The 22588-nt window shown below is 28.6% G+C and overlaps 1 protein-coding gene across 1 annotated transcript in view; it reads right to left on the reverse strand.

The window, feature by feature from the left end:
• Positions 1-928: 928 nt before the first annotated feature.
• bmf1 (BCL2 modifying factor 1) overlaps positions 929-22588 on the reverse strand; it is a 30871-nt gene continuing 9211 nt past the window's right edge. Inside the window, exons 3-4 of the mRNA XM_051133486.1 lie at positions 21763-21941; positions 929-7035 (exon numbers count right to left, since the gene is read on the reverse strand). Of these exons, the coding sequence (XP_050989443.1) occupies positions 6928-7035; positions 21763-21941 (287 nt within the window). The 3' untranslated portion in view covers positions 929-6927. The remainder of the gene's footprint in view (positions 7036-21762; positions 21942-22588) is intronic.

Here is a 22588-nt window from a genome sequence, read left to right on the forward strand (position 1 = left end):
ATCTGAATTGCGCAAAAAGTCAGAATTGTGACGTATAAACTCAGAATTGTGACGTATAAAATGAGAATTGGTTAATAAAGCCTGAATTGCGACGTATAAACTCAGAAACGCGCGGAAAAGTCAGAATTGCGACATAAAATCAGAATTGTGTAAAAAAGCCAGAATTGCGACGTATAAAATCAGAAACGTGTCATACTAACGTAACTAACAAAAAAGTCTGAATTGCAAGGCATAAACTTAGAATTGGGCAAAAAGTCCAAATTGTGTTAGAAACTCAGAAAAAAACAATTTTTTTCATGCTAATTTGAGATAAAATGTTTTAATCATTGCAAAAAGTCAGAATTGCGACATATAAAATAAAAAATTGAGCAAAAAGTCAGAATTGCGACGTATAAAATCAGAATTGTGCAAAAAGTCAGAATTGCGACATATAAAATAAAAAATTAAGCAAAAGCCAGAATGGCAAGACATACACTCAGAATTGTACAAAAAAAGTGATATAAATGCGACATAGACTTATAAAATCTGAATTGCGCAAAAAGTCAGAATTGTGACGTATAAACTCAGAATTGTGACGTATAAAATGAGAATTGGTTAATAAAGCCTGAATTGCGACGTATAAACTCAGAAACGCGCGGAAAAGTCAGAATTGCGACATAAAATCAGAATTGTGTAAAAAAGCCAGAATTGCGACGTATAAAATCAGAAACGTGTCATACTAACGTAACTAACAAAAAAGTCTGAATTGCAAGGCATAAACTTAGAATTGGGCAAAAAAGTCCAAATTGTGTTAGAAACTCAGAAAAAAACAATTTTTTTCATGCTAATTTGAGATAAAATGTTTTAATCATTGCAAAAAGTCAGAATTGCGACATATAAAATAAAAAATTGAGCAAAAAGTCAGAATTGTCAGAAAAAATTGAGCAAAAAGTCAGAATTGCGACGTATAAAATCAGAATTGTGCAAAAAGTCAGAATTGCGACATATAAAATAAAAAATTAAGCAAAAAGCCAGAATGGCAAGACATACACTCAGAATTGTACAAAAAAAGTGATATAAATGCGACATAGACTTATAAAATCTGAATTGCGCAAAAAGTCAGAATTGTGACGTATAAACTCAGAATTGTGACGTATAAAATGAGAATTGGTTAATAAAGCCTGAATTGCGACGTATAAACTCAGAAACGCGCGGAAAAGTCAGAATTGCGACATAAAATCAGAATTGTGTAAAAAAGCCAGAATTGCGACGTATAAAATCAGAAACGTGTCATACTAACGTAACTAACAAAAAAGTCTGAATTGCAAGGCATAAACTTAGAATTGGGCAAAAAAGTCCAAATTGTGTTAGAAACTCAGAAAAAAACAATTTTTTTCATGCTAATTTGAGATAAAATGTTTTAATCATTGCAAAAAGTCAGAATTGCGACATATAAAATAAAAAATTGAGCAAAAAGTCAGAATTGCGACGTATAAAATCAGAATTGTGCAAAAAGTCAGAATTGCGACATATAAAATAAAAAATTAAGCAAAAAGCCAGAATGGCAAGACATACACTCAGAATTGTACAAAAAAAGTGATATAAATGCGACATAGACTTATAAAATCTGAATTGCGCAAAAAGTCAGAATTGTGACGTATAAACTCAGAATTGTGACGTATAAAATGAGAATTGGTTAATAAAGCCTGAATTGCGACGTATAAACTCAGAAACGCGCGGAAAAGTCAGAATTGCGACATAAAATCAGAATTGTGTAAAAAAGCCAGAATTGCGACGTATAAAATCAGAAACGTGTCATACTAACGTAACTAACAAAAAAGTCTGAATTGCAAGGCATAAACTTAGCATTGGGCAAAAAAGTCCAAATTGTGTTAGAAACTCAGAAAAAAAACAATTTTTTTCATGCTAATTTGAGATAAAATGTTTTAATCAGTGCAATCACTTTTTTTAAATTTTTTATCCTGTGGCGTAAACAAGCTTCCATATATTTTACCCCAAAATCAGAAGCAAACAATTACAAACAAACCCAAAAGTCAAATGTTTCACACCACAGTAGAATTTGTAGGTGCTTAATTGTTATAAAAATGTATTTTAAAAAATTGGGATTTTGGAGTGAAACACAACCCGGCCGTGTTTTCGTGAGATTCGCCTGATTGCACATAATCGCCGACTTTCCTCAAGCTCAATTCATCTGATGGCATTTCGATTTGAGAGACACCGAAACACACAGACGGCTGGAGATTAAAATGACTGAGCATCCAAAAGCTCCTTCAGCAACACAACGAACACCAGAAATGCACGACAAAACATTAGTATCATATAAAGGCGTATAAAGAAAAGAATTGCACAATAAAATTTATACAGTAGCAATGAGCTGATATACAAAAAAGAGAAACAAAATAAATAAGAAGAAATAAATTAAAAACGTCATGAAGGAAAGCCGAGGAGTGCACATACGTGAGCGGCTGGCTGGATGAGGCGGGAGAACGAGCGGCGCTGGCTCAGCGTTCACAATCCGCAGGAAACACACGTTCAGCTCGCGCAACATTCGACATGCTACATCATGCAACCGCCGTCTCCGCCTCAACGAGAACTAATGAATGACTGAACCTGTACCGTACTGATGTACCAGTGGAGTTTGAGGCTACATTCCTAAAAACCAATACTTTTACAACACCAGACCTACAAAAATACGGCAAATCCCAGTCACATCTCACCTCAAAATCAGAAGAAATCTTAGTTTTCAATAAAGAAACTGAAGCCTATTTTTTAAGAGCATCATGCATTGTGACATCGCCATTACTTTTAAGACAATCAAGCATGTTTTCTATTCAATTTAATACTTTATAATGTATTTAAGTAATGAAATCAAGATTTTCAAACATAAATTAAATTAAATAATCTGTTACATTATTCCTAAAATAGGGAGCAAGTAACAAAAGAAGAAAACCAACAGAAAAAAAAATCTGAATTGTGAGAAATAAACTTTTTTCTTTCAATTCTAAGTTTAAATCTTACAATTCTGACCTTTTTCTTAGAATTCTGAGTTTTTTTTCAATGTTTTACATTATTCCATATCTAAAATAGTAACAAAATGGGAAAAATAAACAATAGAAAAATAAAGAAACAAAAGAAATAAATATTAAAAGCATAAAAATAAAAAAGGTGGTAGAAAAATTACTATCATGATGTATATCTACAATTAAAGTTTACAAACGAGGTATAAAACTAAACTAAATGGTCCTAAAAATCAATTTAATAATTTTATTTCTTTTGATTTCTTTGGGGTGAATGAGAGTGGATTTAACATTTGATACGGTTCTAATAAATGATGATGACTTTTGTCTTCAAAGACTAAAAACGATGTGCTTTCATTAAAAAAAGTGTATGTTTTCCTTCATTTGATCGTCTGCCATCATCTCTGATTTGAAACGAACGAACTGCATGATTTCAGAGATGTGACGTCAATCTGAATCAAAGTCTCACAATATATGAGCACTCCTTCAAGATGAACAAAAAACAAAAAACAGGACAGACAAATCAGAGGAACAGCATTGAATGCATCAGTGTCTTCAAATATAATAATTACAGTCTTAACAAATTTCAGAAGAAGTTCTTCCTTATGTCTTCTACAAAGTAGTGGTCATATAAAAAAACAAAACAAAAAGCAAACGAAAGAAAGAAATGTACACCACCGTAACTTTACAGAGTAGGTATAAAAGTACAAACAAAGGAAAATCAAAAGCGCCAAGAGTCCTGAGAGAAGAAAACTTCACAGATTTACACAGTATTGCTTGGATTATCTTCAACAGGCAAGAGAACCACAGTTTCAGATGATGTATAAAAACAAAACGACTTAAGAAAAGAGATTTGTGGTGCTGAGGCTGATATGTTTGCTGTATGTGAGTGTAAACACAGTCTAGGTCGATCTGTTTGTGTTGTAGGCACAGAAACGTTATGATATGTCAAAACTGGTTTGCATCTATTGGCCATTTGAAGTTTAGTGGATTTAAAGAGACAGTACACCTAAAAATTACAATTCTGCCTTCACTTACTCACCCTCATGTTGTTCCAAACCTGTACGAGTTTTTTCCTTCTGTTGGACACTAAAGAAGATATTTGCTGGTAACCAAAGAGCTGACGGTACCTATTGATTTCCATAGTATTTTTATCCATACAATGGAAGTCAATGGGTTCCATCATGGAACAACTTGAGGGTGAATAAATGATGACAGATTATTTTCTTCCTTCTGTTGAACAGGAAAGAAGATATTTTGAAGAATGTTGGCAACCAAACAGTTGACGGTACCCATTGACTTTCATGGCGGGTTTTATGGAAGTCAATAGGTTCCTATACATAACTCGATTCAGGTTAAAAAAAAAAAAAAGTGTCATAACAAAAGTGTCATAATTTAGTCTTTTGTCTTCTGTTAAACGTAAATGGAGATATTTTTAAGAATTTTGTTAACCAAACAGTTGACGGTAGCCATTGACTTCCATTATATTTTCATCCATACAATGGAAGCCAATGGGTTCCATTATGGAACAACTTGGTAAAGGTGAAAAAAAAATCTTTCATAATTTCTTATGTTAAACATAAATGGAGATATTTTGAAGAGTTTTGGAAATCAAACAGCTGATGGTACCCATTGACTTTCATTATATTTTAATCCATACAATGGAAATCAATGGGTTCCATCATGGAACAACTTGAGGGTGAGTAAATGATGAAAGGTTATTTTCATCCTTCTGTTGAACACAAAAGAAGATATTTTGAAGAATGTAGGTAACCAAGCAGCTGACGGTACCCAATGACTTCCATAGTATTTTTATTCATACAGTGGAAATCAATGGGTTCCATGACGGAACAACTTGCTTCAGGTAAACAAATTCTGTCATAATTTCTTCTGTCAAACATAAATGGAGATATTTTGAAGAGTTTTGGAAATCAAACAGCTGATGGTACCCATTGACTTTCATAGTATTTTTATCCATACAATGGAAGTCAATGGGTTCCATCATGGAAGAATTTGAGGGTGAGTAAACAATGACAGATTATTTTCTTCCTTCTGTTTAACACAAAAGAAGATATTTTGAAGAATTTTGGTAACCAAACAGTTGACGGTACCCACTGACTTTCATGGCGGGTTTTATGGAAGTCAATAGGTTCCTATACATAACTCGATTAAGGTTAAAAAAAAAAAAAATTGTCATAACAAAAGTGCCATAATTTAGTCTTTTGTCTCCTGTTAAACGTAAATGGAGATATTTTTAAGAATTTTGTTAACCAAACAGTTGACGGTAGCCATTGACTTCCATTATATTTTCATCCATACAATGGAAGCCAATGGGTTCCATTATGGAACAACTTGGTAAAGGTGAAAAAAAATTCTGTCATAATTTCTTCTGTTAAACATAAATGGAGATATTTTGAAGAGTTTTGGAAATCAAACAGCTGATGGTACCCATTGACTTTCATTATATTTTAATCCATACAATGGAAATCAATGGGTTCCATCATGGAACAACTTGAGGGTGAGTAAATGATGAAAGGTTATTTTCATCCTTCTGTTGAACACAAAAGAAGATATTTTGAAGAATTTTGGTAACCAAACAGTTGACGGTACCCATTGACTTTCATGGTGACTTTCATGGTGACTTTCATGGAAGTCAATAGTTTCCATTTTTGAACAACTTGGTTAAGGTGAAAAAAAAAAAATCTATCATAATTTACTCTTTTTTCTGTTAAACATAAATGGAGATATTCTGAAGAATGTTGGTAACCAAACAGCTGACGGTACCCATTGACTTCCAAAGTATTTTTATTCATACAATGGCAGTCAATGGGTTCTATGATGGAACAACTTGGTTCAGGTAAACAAATTCTGTCATAATTTTTTCTGTTAAACATAAATGGAGATATTTTGAAGAGTTTTGGAAATCAAACAGCTGATGGTACCCATTGACTTCCATTATATATTTTTTCCATACTATGAAAGTCAATCATGTCACAACTTGGTGAGTGTGAGTAAACGATTCCAGAAAGTGTATTTTTGGGTGAACTGTCCCTTTAAGTACCTGAGTGAGACTTAAAGTCAACATTTTTACAACTTTTATTCTAATGTTTTATAAAATTTGGTGAATTTTTAAGACCTGATAACAGTTTTCCTCCACCGTTGCTTCCCCGAAATCATACGTAGATGATAAGATCATTATTTAATGATTTTGAAGCAAACAACACAGCCAATTCAGTAATATTTCATGCTGTTGCATCAAAACAAATCAAATCAAATGAAATATAAAGAAAACTCAACAACAGCAGTACATCAACTCATCATTGACTTCATCAAACCCTCTTCAAAGACGTCTAGCTCGTCCTCGCCTGCTCTTCTGACAAATATTTAAACCCAAAATTAGGAAGAACAATAAAAAAAATCCAACAAATACGTAATTAAAAAAGTAAAAACATCAAGAAAACTGGACGAAATGAGGTGCAAAAAGCTTTGTTCTGAAAAACGGCCTCTTTGGAGATTTGTCAAGTTGCTGGACGTCTTGGGAGATTTCTGAAGGAAAATCCCGTCCACCGTCCTCCTGCGTTTATGGGTGGCGTGGGACAGTAAGGCGTTCCCAAGACTCGTGGAGGTCATTCGGATATACACGTATGGAAGTGCAAAGAAAATTAAACAGCATTCTGTACAAAATACCTCATGTTTATGAAAATATTCCTGTTAGAATCTCAAGAACATCATGGCATCTTCATGGGGGGAAAAATACGTTAAAAACCGTCCCCGTCCTGCGGAGACGTCTTCATTTCAGTCTCTGATATTCCCCCTCAAAACCCGTGTTAGATTTCAGACAGTGCCGTTAAACGTCCCGCTCCGTCGTGAGGACTGGGACACGGATGGCAGTTTGTGATTGCGAGGCGTTTCACCTGCGGTTTGCCCTGGCGTCGGCCTCTCTGCCGAAAAACAGCGTGTAGAACGCCACCGCCACACGCCACCACAGCGGATCCCGGTTCCTTTGGTTTCTATGATGCTGCAACAGAAAAACAGCATTTCAGCAATGACACTTACGGAGGAAATGAGATTTAGGGGGTACATGTTGGAATTACATTTGGAATTAAAATAATGTCATAATGCAAAATAATCTTAATGCCCCAAAAATTTGGTTTTCTCATTTTCTTTGTTTTTATTTGGGGGAAAATACGAGCCAGTGATTTATCCGAGATTTAAAATATATTTTAAAATTAATACAAATATTTAAATAATTAAAATATTATTAATAGAATTAAAATATAAATTAAAATATTTAAAAATTATGTAAAAAAAAAAAAAAAAATAGGCAAAACAGATTGCTAATATGGATTTTAAAATATGTTATCATGCAGTAAAAAATATATATAATATATAATATATATAAAAAATATATTTTTAAAAACACATTTCAAATTATGCACAAATGGGCAAAATATTTCACTAATATGAATTTTAAAATATATTATATTATCATACGGCAAATAATTTTAAAATTATAAATATATAAAATTACAAATATCTATAATAAAATTCATTTTAAAAAAGATATTTCAAATTGCAAAGAAATGGGCAAAATATATTGCTAAAATGGATTTTAAAATATATTATCAAATGGCAAAAAAATCTTTTAAATTATGCAAAAAAATTGACAAAATATATTGACAATATAGATTTTAAAATATATAATCATATGGTAAAATATTTAATATATTTTTAAAAATATATAATATTATCATAGAGCAAAAATTTGTATATATTTTTAAATATTCTAAAATGGATTTTAAAATATATTACATTATTAAACAGCAAATAAATCATATATTTTTAAAAATATATTTAAAATTTTTGCTAAAATATATTATATTATCAAACGGCAAAAGAAATATTTTAAATTATGCAAAAAAATGGACAAAATATATTGCTAATATAGATTTTAAAAAATATAAACATATGGCAAAATATTTAATATATTTTTAAAAATATATAATATTATCATATGGCAAAAAACATTATATATTTTAAAAAAATATTTCAGATTATGCAAAAAATGGACAAAACATATTACTAATATAGATTTTAAAATATATTATATTACCATAAGGCAAAAAAAAAAATCATATATTTTAAACAATATATTTCAAATTATGCCAAAAAATGGCCAAAATATCATGCTAATATGGATTTTAAAATATTTAATATATATATTTTTAAATATATTATATTAACATACGGCAAATATTTTAAAAATATATTATTATAAATATTTCTATATTTTATATGTATTTTCAGTCTAAACATATGCATATTGATATTAAAAATACATTTGATTTTATTTTAATGTATTTTAAAATCACAAATGCATTTTTTGTGCACCTAGAACCTATAGAACCGTTTTTGATGAAACATGTATTTTCTAAAGCCATATTTTACAACACACACACACACATATATATATATATATATTTATTTATTTGTTTGCTGCATGACACAATCTATTGAAATAACATCTGTCTTATCACATCTTATGACACTGGTGTAATATTGGTGAGCAGCTGAGCGTGTGGCTAGCGTGAGGACGCAGTGATGTAATAGCTGGGTAAACACAGTCAAATCCAGACAGCGGAACACGACATATTTCCAAAACAAACGCTGTCTGTTCCTGACGCATGGAGGCCACGCAATCCCAAACACAGCAGTCACCCTCACTTACAGACGCTGAGACGAGAAACGATGCTCACACGCAACAACCAATACAACATTACATCAAAGTATTAACACCATCAATGACAATAATAAATAAGCTTTGGTGACTAAATATGTATACAGACATTTATTAGGAACTGCAACATAATAGGTTTAAATAGTTTTTAGGGTTTAAATATTATTTTAAAAAATTTTAACAATAAAAATAATGCAAAATATAGGTCAATAAGTAAAATTTTTGGCCCTTAAATGGATGTTCACAACCACATAAAATCCAAATCTACGACAAAATAAGAATAGCCATGGGGTATAAAGAGTAAATAGGTTTAAACTGAATTAGAAAACACATTTGTCTTCATTATGTTTTCTTTCTTTCTTTCTTTCTTTTTTTTTTTTTTTTTTTAAATATATTTCAAATTATGCTAAAATATGGGCAAAATATATTGCTAATATGGATTTTAAAATATATTATATTATCATATGGCAAAAAATTGATATATTTTTAAAAATATATTTCAAATTATGCAAAAAATGGGCAAAATATATCGCTAATATGGATTTTAAAATATATAATCATATGGCAAAATATTTCAGATATTTTAAAAAAATATATTATATTATCATACTGCCAAAAATGTCATAAATTAAAAAATATATATTTTAAATTACACACAAAAAAATGGCCAAAATATATTGCTAATATAGATTTTAAAATATATAATCATATGGCAAAATATTTTATATATTTTGAAAAATATATTGTATTATCATATAGCAAAAAAAAAAAAAATCATATATTTAAAAAATATATATTTCAAATTACACACAAAAAATGGGTAAAATATATTGCTAATATGGATTTTAAAATATATTATATTATGATACGGGAAAAAAATCATATATTTTTAAAAATATATTTCAAATTATGCATAAAATGGCCAAAATATATTGCTAATATAGATTTTAAAATATATAATCATATGGTAAAATATTTCATATATATTTTAAAATATATTATATTATCATACTGCAAAAAATGTCATAAATTAAAAAATATATATATTTCAAATTACACACAAAAAATGGACAAAATAATATTGCTAATATGGATTTTTTAAATATATCATCATATCATCATACGGCAAAAATGTTATATATTTTAAAGAAAATATTTCTAATTATGCATAAAATGGCCAAAATATATTGCTACTATGAATTTTAAATATATAATCATATGGCAAAAAAATCATATATTTTTAAAAATATATTTCAAATTATGCAAGATTTCAAAATATATCAACATTTGCATTATTTAGTATTATTTAGAAAATGCTTGCATTTTTGGAAAATAGTATTATAAAGCTATCTCTGCCTGCAAAGTAGCACCAGTGTGTCGATTCGCGCCTCTAAGTGTCCATTAAAGTAAATTTTGGCCCGTGAGACGGTGAAGCCGTCAGAGTTTGATGTCACACTTCGTCTCATGATGTCATCAGACTCACGTGATCATAAATATATCACAGATGATAGATGGGCGACTCTCACGCTCTCCAGCCGCTCTTCCTGGCACTGAGGAGAATTGGATTTGGGAAGATTAAGCGGATAATACTAGCACTGTCATTGAGGGAGGGAAGATAAGATAATTTCACTAAATAGGATTACGGTGCTCTCGAGGCAGGGTGGAGACACACACACACACACACACACACAGCTGTATTTTGGCTGGATCAGCGCTCTAGAGAGACGAGAGGCTGATAACACATCTGTATCTCACAGAGCAGCCGTAAAGAACGAGCTGAAGCCCTCGCCGTAATTCAGCTCTCTAAAGCTGTCAGACGCATTACAAAAAACACACACCATCGACAACACGTACATGCACTTTCAGAGCCGTAAAACATACACTAGCAGTCAAAACCACTGCAGCACATGTTAATTACTTTGAGTTTTGTGAAGAAATATGCATAATGCTTTATATCTGACCCTGGACCACAAAGCCATTTATACATCATCTGAAAGTTGAACAATATTTGGCCAAGATACAACTATATAAAAATCTGTAGTCTGCAAAAAAAACTTTTGAACTTTTGATATATTTATGGTAGGAAACTTACTAAATATCTTCATGGAACATGATCTTTACTTCATATCCTAATGATTTTTGGCATAAAAGAAAAATATATAATTTTAAAAATATATAAATGATCATTTTGATCCATACAATGTATTTTTGGCTATTGCTACAAATATACCCATGCTATTTAAGACTGGTTTTGTGGTCAAAGGTCACATATTATATATTATTTAAAATATATATAAATCAGATTATAAAATATATCTGCAGTTATTAAAAAAATTACTATATATTTTCACATTTCAGTGGACTGTTCAGGGCTATTTTTTATTGCACTTTTAGTGTAAATATATTTATATTGTTCAAAATAAAACTGCATTTAACCAAAATGTATTTTACAATTGGAAAAGCATTTTTTGTGTTCATTTTTTCAGTGATAATTTTTAATAAGATTTAAGCCAGGCTCTTTACAACATATATTCATTATATTTTCCTATGTTTTTGAGAAAGGTTTTAGATTTTAATTTTTAGCTTTTGTTTCTCAAATTGTCACTATTTAAGCAAGTAAAACAGCTAAATTTATTCATTCATTCATTCATTTATGCATGTGCATTTTTTAACAAAATAAAAATGCTGTATTTATTTATTTATTTATTTATTTACTTTTGCACACGTGCATGAAAATGCATTTTTTTACATTTACATAATTTAATTTTTTTTTTTTTTAGTATTTTAAATTATTATTAATGTTAAAAAAAATATTTTTAATGTTAAAAAACAAAAATTAATTTCATGCCACACCTGGTGTATTTTAAATTATTTTTAATAATGCCTGCTTTGTTTGTTTATTTATTTATTTATTTATGTGCATAAAAATGCATTTTTTTTAACATTAAAAATAATTCAAAATTCATACAGCAGGTGTGGCATGAAATTCATTTTTACGCCACACTTGCTGTATTTATTTATTTATTTATTTAGTTATTTACTCCTTTCTTTCTTTCTTTTGTGCATGAAAATAATTTTTTTAACCTTAAAAATGATTCAAAATACACCAAGCGTGGTATGAAATTAATTTTTATGCCACACTTGCTGCATTTATTTATTTATTTATGTACATGAAAATGCATTTTTTTAACATTAAAAATAATTCAAAATATAGCAAGTGTGGCATGAAATTATTTTTATGCCACACTTGCTGTATTTATTTATTTATTTACTTCTTTCTTTCTTTCTTTATGTGCATGAAAGTGCTTTTTTCTTTACATTAAAATGATTCAAAATACAGCAGGTGTGGATAATAAATAGATTTTTTATTTCTCAAACTGTCACTATTAAGCAGGTAAAATAGCTAAATTAATTAATTCATGTATGTGCATGAAAATGCAAAATATAGCGGGTGTGGCATGAAATAAATTTTAATGCCACACTTGCTTTATTGATTTATTTATTTATGAAATTTAATTTTAATGACAAATTTTGTGCTGAAAGTGTAAGTGCATTGGTGTAGAAACAATTTTAACTCAGAAACTGCTATTAATTTTCACAGAGATGACAAGTAACACAAACACAAAGTAGAAAAACTGAGCATTTTCTTGCAAAACATGCATTATTACATGTTGCAACTTGATCTAATGATGTTTCTAGAATAAAGTCAGGTATACAAAGATCTCTTTCTTTGTAGTTCAGATAGCAGTGGCTGTCGGCTGCAGATTGCAGTGCGTTGCATAAGCTCGAGACGCGTCTCTCTGTGCCCTCGTAGACCAATTTACAATCGCGCCGAGCAGCAGAAACAGCCGTGAGGTTGGTACGGTGCCTCAGAAAACACACTTATTCCCGTTTTATAAAGCACAGCTCAAGGATATTTACGCAAAGACGAACAACATCTTGACCTTAAAGTAATAAGGAAAAACCGGCAATTACCGCAGCCTTTATGACTAACCATTAGCACTCAATAAACATCACTTATCTAATCATATTTAGTTTTCTAGGGCAAGCGTCAGCATTCATACTCTCAGAGTTCAGATCAAATCAGCCGTATTTATAAACGAAGCAGATACACAACACCAACATTTGAGCAGAACCCAGAAATAAACACTGATCTGAAAAACAAGTATTGGGAATCACAGAGCCGACTAATCAAGAACATTTTCAGCCAAAATGATTAACTGATGAACCAAAGAACCAGCAGAACACAGCAGCTGTGTTTGAGTGTGAACGTGTGGACGTTTGCGTGCGTGTGGCTCTCGCTCTCACTGCTAACTCTCACAAATGAGTCAGCGGCTAAATTTAGCCTGAGATAACAAATGGAGTTTAAGCAGACGCTCACACACACACACGCGCGCGCTCGCGTTTACGGTGTCGTCACTGGCGAGAGTTTATCAGCTCTGCGTGCAGCCGAACAATCAGCTGCTGAAATCCCCAGACTCACTGCTTATCAGGTGACAGCGGCTCCAAACTCAACTCACAGTGTCTGTTAATGAAGTATAACAGTCATAAACACAGCATGAGGATTCGCTGAGTAAATCAGTGAATGTCCAATAATATGATGAGCATGAGTGAAGTCAGTAGGTTTCAGAAGTAGGTGTACATTATATATATTATTGCTTTAACATTATATGCAATATATTTTTTCAAATATTTTTAAATGACACACAATTCTTTAAATTTTTCTTTTTCAAAATTAATATATTAATTTCTAAATTACCTATTACCATTTTTAGAAAATGTATTATATATATTAAAATGATATAAAATTATATTATTATTATTATTTTAAAATAATAAAAAAATCTTACAAATTTATATATTGTTAAATTATTATTATATTTATTTTATATAAATTATTATATATAAAAATGGATACACACATATGTTTATGTGTGTGTGTGTGTATATATATATATTTCAGAATTAGGTAAGCATTATATATATTATTTTTTAAATGTGCAATTATTTTTTATATTATTTTTTATTTTCAAATATTTCAAATATTTTGAAATGACATGCAATTCTTACATTTTTTTTAATGCATGTATTAAAATGTATTAAATGTATTAATTTCTAAATTATATATTACCATTTTTCTTAAATTATACAGAATTTAAAAAAAATGTTTTTATATTTTATATATTAAAATTATAGAAAACTACATATTTTTAAAAATTTATATATTGTTAAATTATATAGAATTATATATATTTTTGAAAATGTACACACACATATATGATTGTCTATGTGTTTATATATATATATATATATATATATATATATGTATATGTGTGTATTTCAGAAGTAGGTATGCATTATATATATTATTATTTTAAAATGATATGCAATATTTTTTTTTTCAAATGTTTAAAATATTTTTAAATGACATGCAATTCTTAATTTTTTATTTTTTTTTTAATTAATGTATATCATTTTTAGAAAATTTGATTTTATATTTTACAATTATATAAAATTATATTATCTTTATCATTAATATATATATATATATATATATAAATATATTTATATTTACAAATATATTTTCTTTTACAAATTTACATATTGTTAAATTATATAGAATTATATTTTTGGTTTGAAAATGTATACACACATATATGCATGTATACAACGATTTGACTCATTTGGGCTTGTTTATTTATTTCTCCCAAGGAACTGAGGTTTTGACAGTGTTTGACCCACATATCCATCACCACGAACCATTTACCCCCAAAAATGAGGAAACACTAATGAAGTTGGAGAATAAAGAGCGTGTCACCTTCCTGTCGCAGGAACGGCAGCGGCTCTCTTGAGGATTTCAGTAGGTATTGTTCGAGGCGCTGCTGCGCTTCTGTGAGGTTGAGTGAGCGACGGACAGACGAGCGTCTCACAGGAAACGTGTCTTATCAAAACACATCCCCTTTACTCAGGAGCGGGTAACGCTGCATTTCTGGTAAACACAGGCGTATGTCTGTGCGGCGCTGCATAAATACACACCTTCGTGAGACTCTGTCACGCTGGTGGGTTTTTATCTTTGTGACAATGAAGAGGAAGCGAGGCTTCCTTCGAACACAAACACACACAAAATCACATTAGGGCATGAGACTATGATTACTCGGAAGCACCGTGGTTTCATTTACTATGTATTTGCAGTAAATAATGTGTGAATTCTGCTTCAACCCATTGCTAAATACAGGAAAAAGTCGTCTGGTCTGAATCAGGAGAGAAATCTGCACAGATCATCTTCAGCTTAATTAAGTTTATTTGTTTACAGGAGCAATGCACATTAATAAACATGACAGTAAATGTGCCAGAATTAGCCAAAAAGAGTATTTTTCATCTATAGACAACTCAGCTTAAAAAAAATCTCAAAAAGACATGCACTTGATCGATTTCTACACTCAAGTAGACTAAAAGACCACAACACCCATTCCTAATGTACGCACACGACTCAAATGAACGAAAGCGGCACTGATCAGTCTCCTGATTCCTGTGCAGTAGTCATCTCTCGTCTGACTCTCGGGCCCCTGAGGGCCTCAGCGGGCTCGAGAGCAGGCAGTAATTTATCTGTCAGCAGAGCAGCTCCTATCGCAGCCTCTGAAGGCACTTCATCTGAACCCGACGCAGCGCAGGCAGCGAGGAGACCGGCGCGCCGGGATTTGTCACCCGCCGGCTGCAGGATCTGCATCAATCGGCCAAACTGCAACAGTGATGAAAGAGGGGCCGTAGTCGAATGTCAGCGCCGCGAGGCATTAAACACCACTGCAGTTTGAGCTCTGAGTGCTGATGAAAAGCTAAACTTCAGTGAAACAACCTTTTCAGTTATTATTATTATTTTTTTTTTTTTGGAAAATATAAATAATTGGAAAATTGTAAATAACTATATACAAATATATATATATATATATATACATATATATACATATATATAATTATATACATATATATACATATGAAATTATTTTAAAATAATATGTGTATTATATATATATATATGTATTTTATCATTTGAAAATGATATACAATTATGATTTTTATTTTTTAATTTATGATATCTTTTATTTTAAAATGATATATCATTATTCATTTTTTAAACATTTATTTTATTTTTTGAAAATGTATGTAATTATTTTAAAACTACATATGTATTATACGTATTTTATTATTTTAAAATTATAAACACTTATGATTTTTAGTTTTTAATTTATTATATAATTTATTTTTAAATTATATAACATTATATTTTTTGAACATTTATTTTACTTTTTGGAAATTTACATAATTATTTTTACAATTATATATGTATTATATATGTATTTTTTTATTTTAAAATTATATACAATTATGATTTTTTATTATATAATTTATTTAAAAAATATATACCATTATTAATTTTTTAACATGTATTTTATTTTTTAAAAATGTATATAATTATTAAAAAATGTGTATTTTAATAACAAATATTTAAAAATATGTATACACAAACACACACACACACACACATATATATATATATATATATACACATAAATAATAATTATTACTATTATTACTATTTTTAAATTATATACATTTCTGATTTTTCTTTTTTATTTATTATATAATTTATTTTTTAAATATATACATTAACTTTTTAAACTTTTTTTGAAAAGGTACATAATTATTTAAAACTTATATATGTATTACATATGTATTTTATTATTTTAAACTTACAATTATTGTTATTATATTACAATTTTAATTATATAGCATTATTGATTTTTTAACATTTATTGAAAATTTTTATAACTTTTTTATTATATAATAAATAATTATTTTTTTGAAAAAGTATTATATATTCATATTTACAAATTATATATGTATTATATACATATTTTAATTTCAAATTTTATAAAATAATCTTTATTTTTGAATTTATCATTTATTTTTATTCTAATTATTTTATATTTTAATATATATATATAAGATTTATTATTATTTTTTGAAAATTGCTTTATTTTTAAAATATATACAATTATTAATATTTAATGCACACACACACTCTGTGTATACCGTATACATGCATTTTTATGTCTGAGCTATGCTTTGCTATTTCCTATTTAATACTGTAAAGCTGTTAAAAGCTCTATATAAGCGCTAAATAAATAAATGTCTTGACTTGACTTGCCTAATTGTGCTGATGAAAAGCACTAAACTTCAGTAAAACAGCCTTTGAACAAACATCTCTTGTTCTCATCTCAATGTCACATAATATTCACAAAGACTAGCATCATGTTCAAAAACCTCATAAGGCATCATAGTTAAAGGTCTTAAAAAGCAGGCAAAAGTAGATGTTTTTGGCCAAATTGTAAGGCAAGGTCAAATCTATCTTTCACAAAGAAGGAAATCTCATAATAGACTGCATTTAGCTCACTAAAAATGAGAGAAACGTTGAATATTCATCAGTTTCAGACACATGACTCTTGTTAACATCAAACTCTACTGGAATCAATCATCCACTTACGAGGTTTCATTGCTTTAGACCGCGAGGCGGCTCACTAGGGTTTGGAACGGAGCCGTTTTGTACCTTTTTCAACACATAAAGAGGCTTTACAGCTTGAAAATAACATAATTAGCAACATGAAATCCTAAAATAACCAGCAGCGTCTACAGCTGCAACAACTGAGGCTGAACTCCAAGTTACGCAACGGAGACGAGAAAGAAATCAAGGTCGGAGAGAGAGAACACGATAAAGAGAAAGACAAAATAAAAAAAGAGATAACGAGGAAGAGAAGCCAAGAAAGGAGAGCAGACTGTGGTGTTTTACCTGCTCTGAAACTGAAGATGAAGTTACACAATCGATCAGCACCGGCGGCAAACGCAAACACACCGAACGCACACGAACGTCTCCTGATAAATCAACATCTCAACTGGAAACACAGCGCAACATGACGACATCTAGATGTGAACCGGCTAAAGTGATCTTCAAATTCATCATTCGTGCAAAACAGGTCTTGTTAAAAAAAATGTATAATTAAATACAAAATTATTTATTTATTAAAAATTAATTATTTTATATATATCTATGCCGCTGTGTCAATTATAGTTTTTATTAATATTTAGAATTATTTTTTATTTTTATAGTTTGCATTTTTATTTTAATTTTAGAAATCTTCATGTTTTTTAATTCTTTTGAATTTTTTCCCCATTTTTATTAGTTGTTTAAACATGTTTGTATAGTTTTTATACATTTTTATTTCAGTTTTAGTTATTTGAATACATAAAATATAATAAATACAATTATTTTTTTAAATTAATTTATTTAGTTTTAAATAGCTTTTCTTTTATATTTTTTTTTTTTATTTCAGTTAATGTTTTTATTAATATGTTGAATTATTTTTTATTTTTACAGTTTGCATTTTAATTTTAATTCTTTTTTTACATTTTTATTTCAGTTTTACTTATTTGAATACACAAAATCTAATAAATAAAATGATTTTTTACATTTTAATTTATTTATTTAGTTTTCAATAGCTTTTCTTTTATATTTTATATTTTTTTATTTCAGTTAATGTTTGTTTTAATAAGTAAAAAAAATATTTTAAAAAAGTGTCTATATTTTTGTTTAATTTTTGTTAAAGTATTAGTAATTTGGTGTGTTTCTGTATTTTTTACTATTTTTAAGTATGTCTATATAGTTTAAGTTTTATTTCAGTTTTAGTTATTATAATACATCAAGTTAAAATACTATAAAATAAAATGAGAGCTTATGTTTTTTTCATTTTTATGAGTTGTTTAAACATGTTTGTATAGTTTTTATAAATGTTTATTTCAGTTTCAGTTATTTGAATACATAAAATATAATAAATAAAATAAATTACACACACATACATATATATATATATATATGTAATGTATATATAAAATTATATATTTATAAATTTTTTATTTTAATTTGTATTTGAGTTTTAGTTATTTGAATACATAAAATATAATAAATAAAATAAAGTAAGTTTTAAATATCTTTTTAATATATATAGATATATATATTTTCAGTTAATGTTTATTTTAGGTTAAGTAACAAAAATGTTTTTTTATTTATGGTTTTAGTTTTAGTTAACTATAATATCGCTATACTATTTTGCATAATAATATTTTAATATTTTTCTATTTTTTATTTGATCTAAGTTTTATTAATTTGGTGTGTTTTTTGTAATATTTTAAAAAATAGTTTTTCTGAATTTTTATTTCAGTTTTAGTTCAGTGTTATTTTAGTATGATAGAAATACCATTATTTTGAAATAGTTTTTTAATTTTTTTTATAATATTGTTTAATTTTATTTTTTAATATATATATATGCTTTTAGTTTTACTAAACTACTATATTGTGAAATTATTATATTTTATTCATATTTTGAATTAGTTTTTAATGTTCATATATATATATATATATATATATTTTTTTTTTTTTTAACTTAATTTTTGTCTGTAATTTTTTTGTGTCAGTTTTAGTAATTTTGTTGGGTGTTTTTTGTCACATTTTTATTTCATGTGTTTTGGTGATTTGTTTAGTGCAAGTACGAAGTCAGTTCTCCTCAAGTGTATCTGAACATCATCCAGTGACTAACCACAGTCTTCATCCTCAACACTACGTCTAATGTTTCTGAAACACAAACCAACCAGCACCAAACAGCACCTACACTTCACTTCCCACAACACAACCGCTTCATATGAAGTCTGAGGCACAAGCTACCAAACAAGGCCAGTTTCTGCAATACGACAGAATGAGATCCACCGCATTTGACTGACATGCTAATGGCGATGCGGTGCAGAAATAGTGTCGTATTATCACTGCTGGCAGCAGATTGACTGCACTATCAGCTCTGAATGAGTGTGTGTGTGTTGCGTTCACCCCCGTGGCTTCTCAAGCCTCTTATTTGTGCGTCTCCTGCGGGCGCTTGTGACGCCGGGTGCGTCTCGCCGGAGTCTCCCTAACCACCGCTGCTCCCCGGGGCTCCCGCACCAGCATGTTTACCTAGTCAGGCCACTTCTGTTCAAGACTGTGTGGGTTTATGTGTGTGCATGAATGACTGAGACGTAGAAAGTGGGAAAGACGCATCAAGATAATCACAGAGAGTGTTTTGACTCATCTTGACTAATAGTAGCTGCTCATCAGCATCAAATCAAAACAAACTAGATTCAACACATGCTCTTGGTCTGTGATCCTCAATGTAAACTAAGAAAAAAGCAATGAAATTACGTTCCTGTTTAACATCATCAATCCTGTTATTAATGAATCAGCTTCATAAGACACTTTCACCCTCCATTCAATTCCTCTTGAACAAAATCAAGGGTTATTATCATTCAAATTAAAGCTATTATAATGATTGTAAATTGAACTGAAGCAAAAATAAAATAAATTGAAATATGAAACATGGAATGAAAATTAGAAACGCTTCCTTTATGCACTAAAAATTACTAAGTGGAAATAAATAAAAACTAAAAATGAACTAAAACATAATAAAACCTAAATATAAATACAAAACAAAAAGATCACGTGTGTAACTGAAAATATAAAAATAATAGAAACCAGAAATAATAAATAATAATATTTAATATTTTTTATGTACTTCATAGAATTTTAAAGATTTTTTAATTATATAAAAATACCAGAATATTTATTACAAAAGATAGTATTATAATAATAATATTTAAAATGATCCAATTATACAACATTTATTTTGATTTTTTTTAATTATATAAAAATATGAATAAAAACTATAATAGTATAATAGTGTCTCAGTGACAGTACACTATAATATTTATATTTGAATGTTTTTCTATTTTTCATTTTCAAAAATTACATTTAAATATACATTTAATTTTTTTATTTTATTGTAAATATTTTAAGTGATCCAATTATACAACATTTATTTAGATTTTTTAATTATATAAAAATGGCAAAATTTTTATTTAAAAAAAATTCTTGTAAAAATATTCATATTTTAAATGATCCAATTGTACAACATTTATTTAGATTTAATTATATAAAAATGTCAAAATATGAATAAAAACTATAATAGTATAACAGTATCTCAATCATGTTTCAATATTATAAAATATATTTAAATAAAAATAAATAAATAAATAAATGTATATATTTAAAAAATATAGTAAAAATATAATTATTTAAACTACTTTAAATTATCCAATTGTACAACATTTATTTAGATTTTATTAATTATATAAAAATGTCAAAATATGAATAAAAACTATAATAGTATAATAGTATCTCAATGATAGTACACTATAATATTTATATTTGAATGTTTTTATATTATAAAAATATACTTAAATAATATATATGTATATTTAAAAATGTATATTTTATAGTAAAAATATAAATATTGTAAATATTTTAAATGATCCAATTATACAACATTTATTTAGATTTTTTTAATTATATAAAAATGTCAAAATATGAGTAAAAACTGTAATAGTATAATAGGATCTCAATGCTAGTACACTATAATATTTATATTTTAATGTTTTTATATTATAAAAATATACTTAAATAATATATATATATATATTTAAAAATGTATATTTTATAGTAAAAATATAAATATTGTAAATATTTTAAATGATCCAATTATACAACATATTATTTAGATTTTTTTATTAGATAAAAATGTCAAAATATTAATAAAAACTATAATAGTATAATAGTATCTCAATGATAGTACAATAACACTCACACACACACATGGAGACTCAGCGGAGGAAAAGAGCGCAGTAAACAGGAAGTGAGAGAGGGGTTGCCCCAGTGTCTTTGGGGTCAAACAACTAGACTACAGTCAGGAAACAGTCCGGCCAAAACAAACACTGGACACGGAAACCGCTTTTGTGTAAACGAGCACTAAAGCAAGACATAATGCGATTATGATCCAGAGCACAAAAACAGTCTCTCCTAACCGAGCGCAGACTCACCGTCATGTGCTCCTGATAGAACTGATCTCCGATCAGCTGGAGCTTCTGGCCGATGAGAGTTTCCACGCTCTGCTCGGGCCGCGGCGCCACTGGATCCATCGTCCGCAGGTTCTGCCGTAACACCACGTCTGGAGGCTGAGAGCGGCCGGGCGGCGCTAGCAGTAGCAGTCCTGCGTTACCTATTCACGGAAAACAATATTACAGAGATCATCATAGGTGACATACAGCACAAAGAATGTTTATTTTACTACACTTAAACATCAAATGTTTCGTTTCTGAACCTCCAGTGGCACCAGGACATTTCATGTACACTACCAGTCAAACGTTTTTGGACAGTAATACTGTGAAATATTTTTACCATTTAAAACAACTGCTTTCTATTTTAATATATTTTAACATGGAATTTATTCCTGTGATAAAAGCAAAATTTTCAGCATGATTTGACTGTTTTTGCTGTATTTTGGAAAACATTAAAAAATCTTACTGTCCAAAAACGTATGACTTACTGACTGGTAGTGTAATTTTACAGTAAAATACTGTTAAATGTACAATAAAAAACTGTAGTGAAAAAAGTCATCTTCTATTTTTAAAAATTAACTTAAATATAGAGCTGGTTATTAAAATCAAGGGTTATTATCAACTAAAACTAAAAGTATTACAAATGTTTTTGAAAACCTAAAATAAAATAAAATAAAATATAAATATCAGATGAAAACGTGTCACACTTTTTTTTCCAAAAATAAGTAGTCTTAAGTTAAAAAAAAAAAAAAAAAAACAAAAATTTTATTATTTAACAAATTATACAAAATGTATAATATAAAAATGT

The sequence above is a fragment of the Labeo rohita genome, chromosome 17 (assembly GCF_022985175.1).
Source record: "Labeo rohita strain BAU-BD-2019 chromosome 17, IGBB_LRoh.1.0, whole genome shotgun sequence".
NCBI lineage: Eukaryota > Metazoa > Chordata > Actinopteri > Cypriniformes > Cyprinidae > Labeo > Labeo rohita.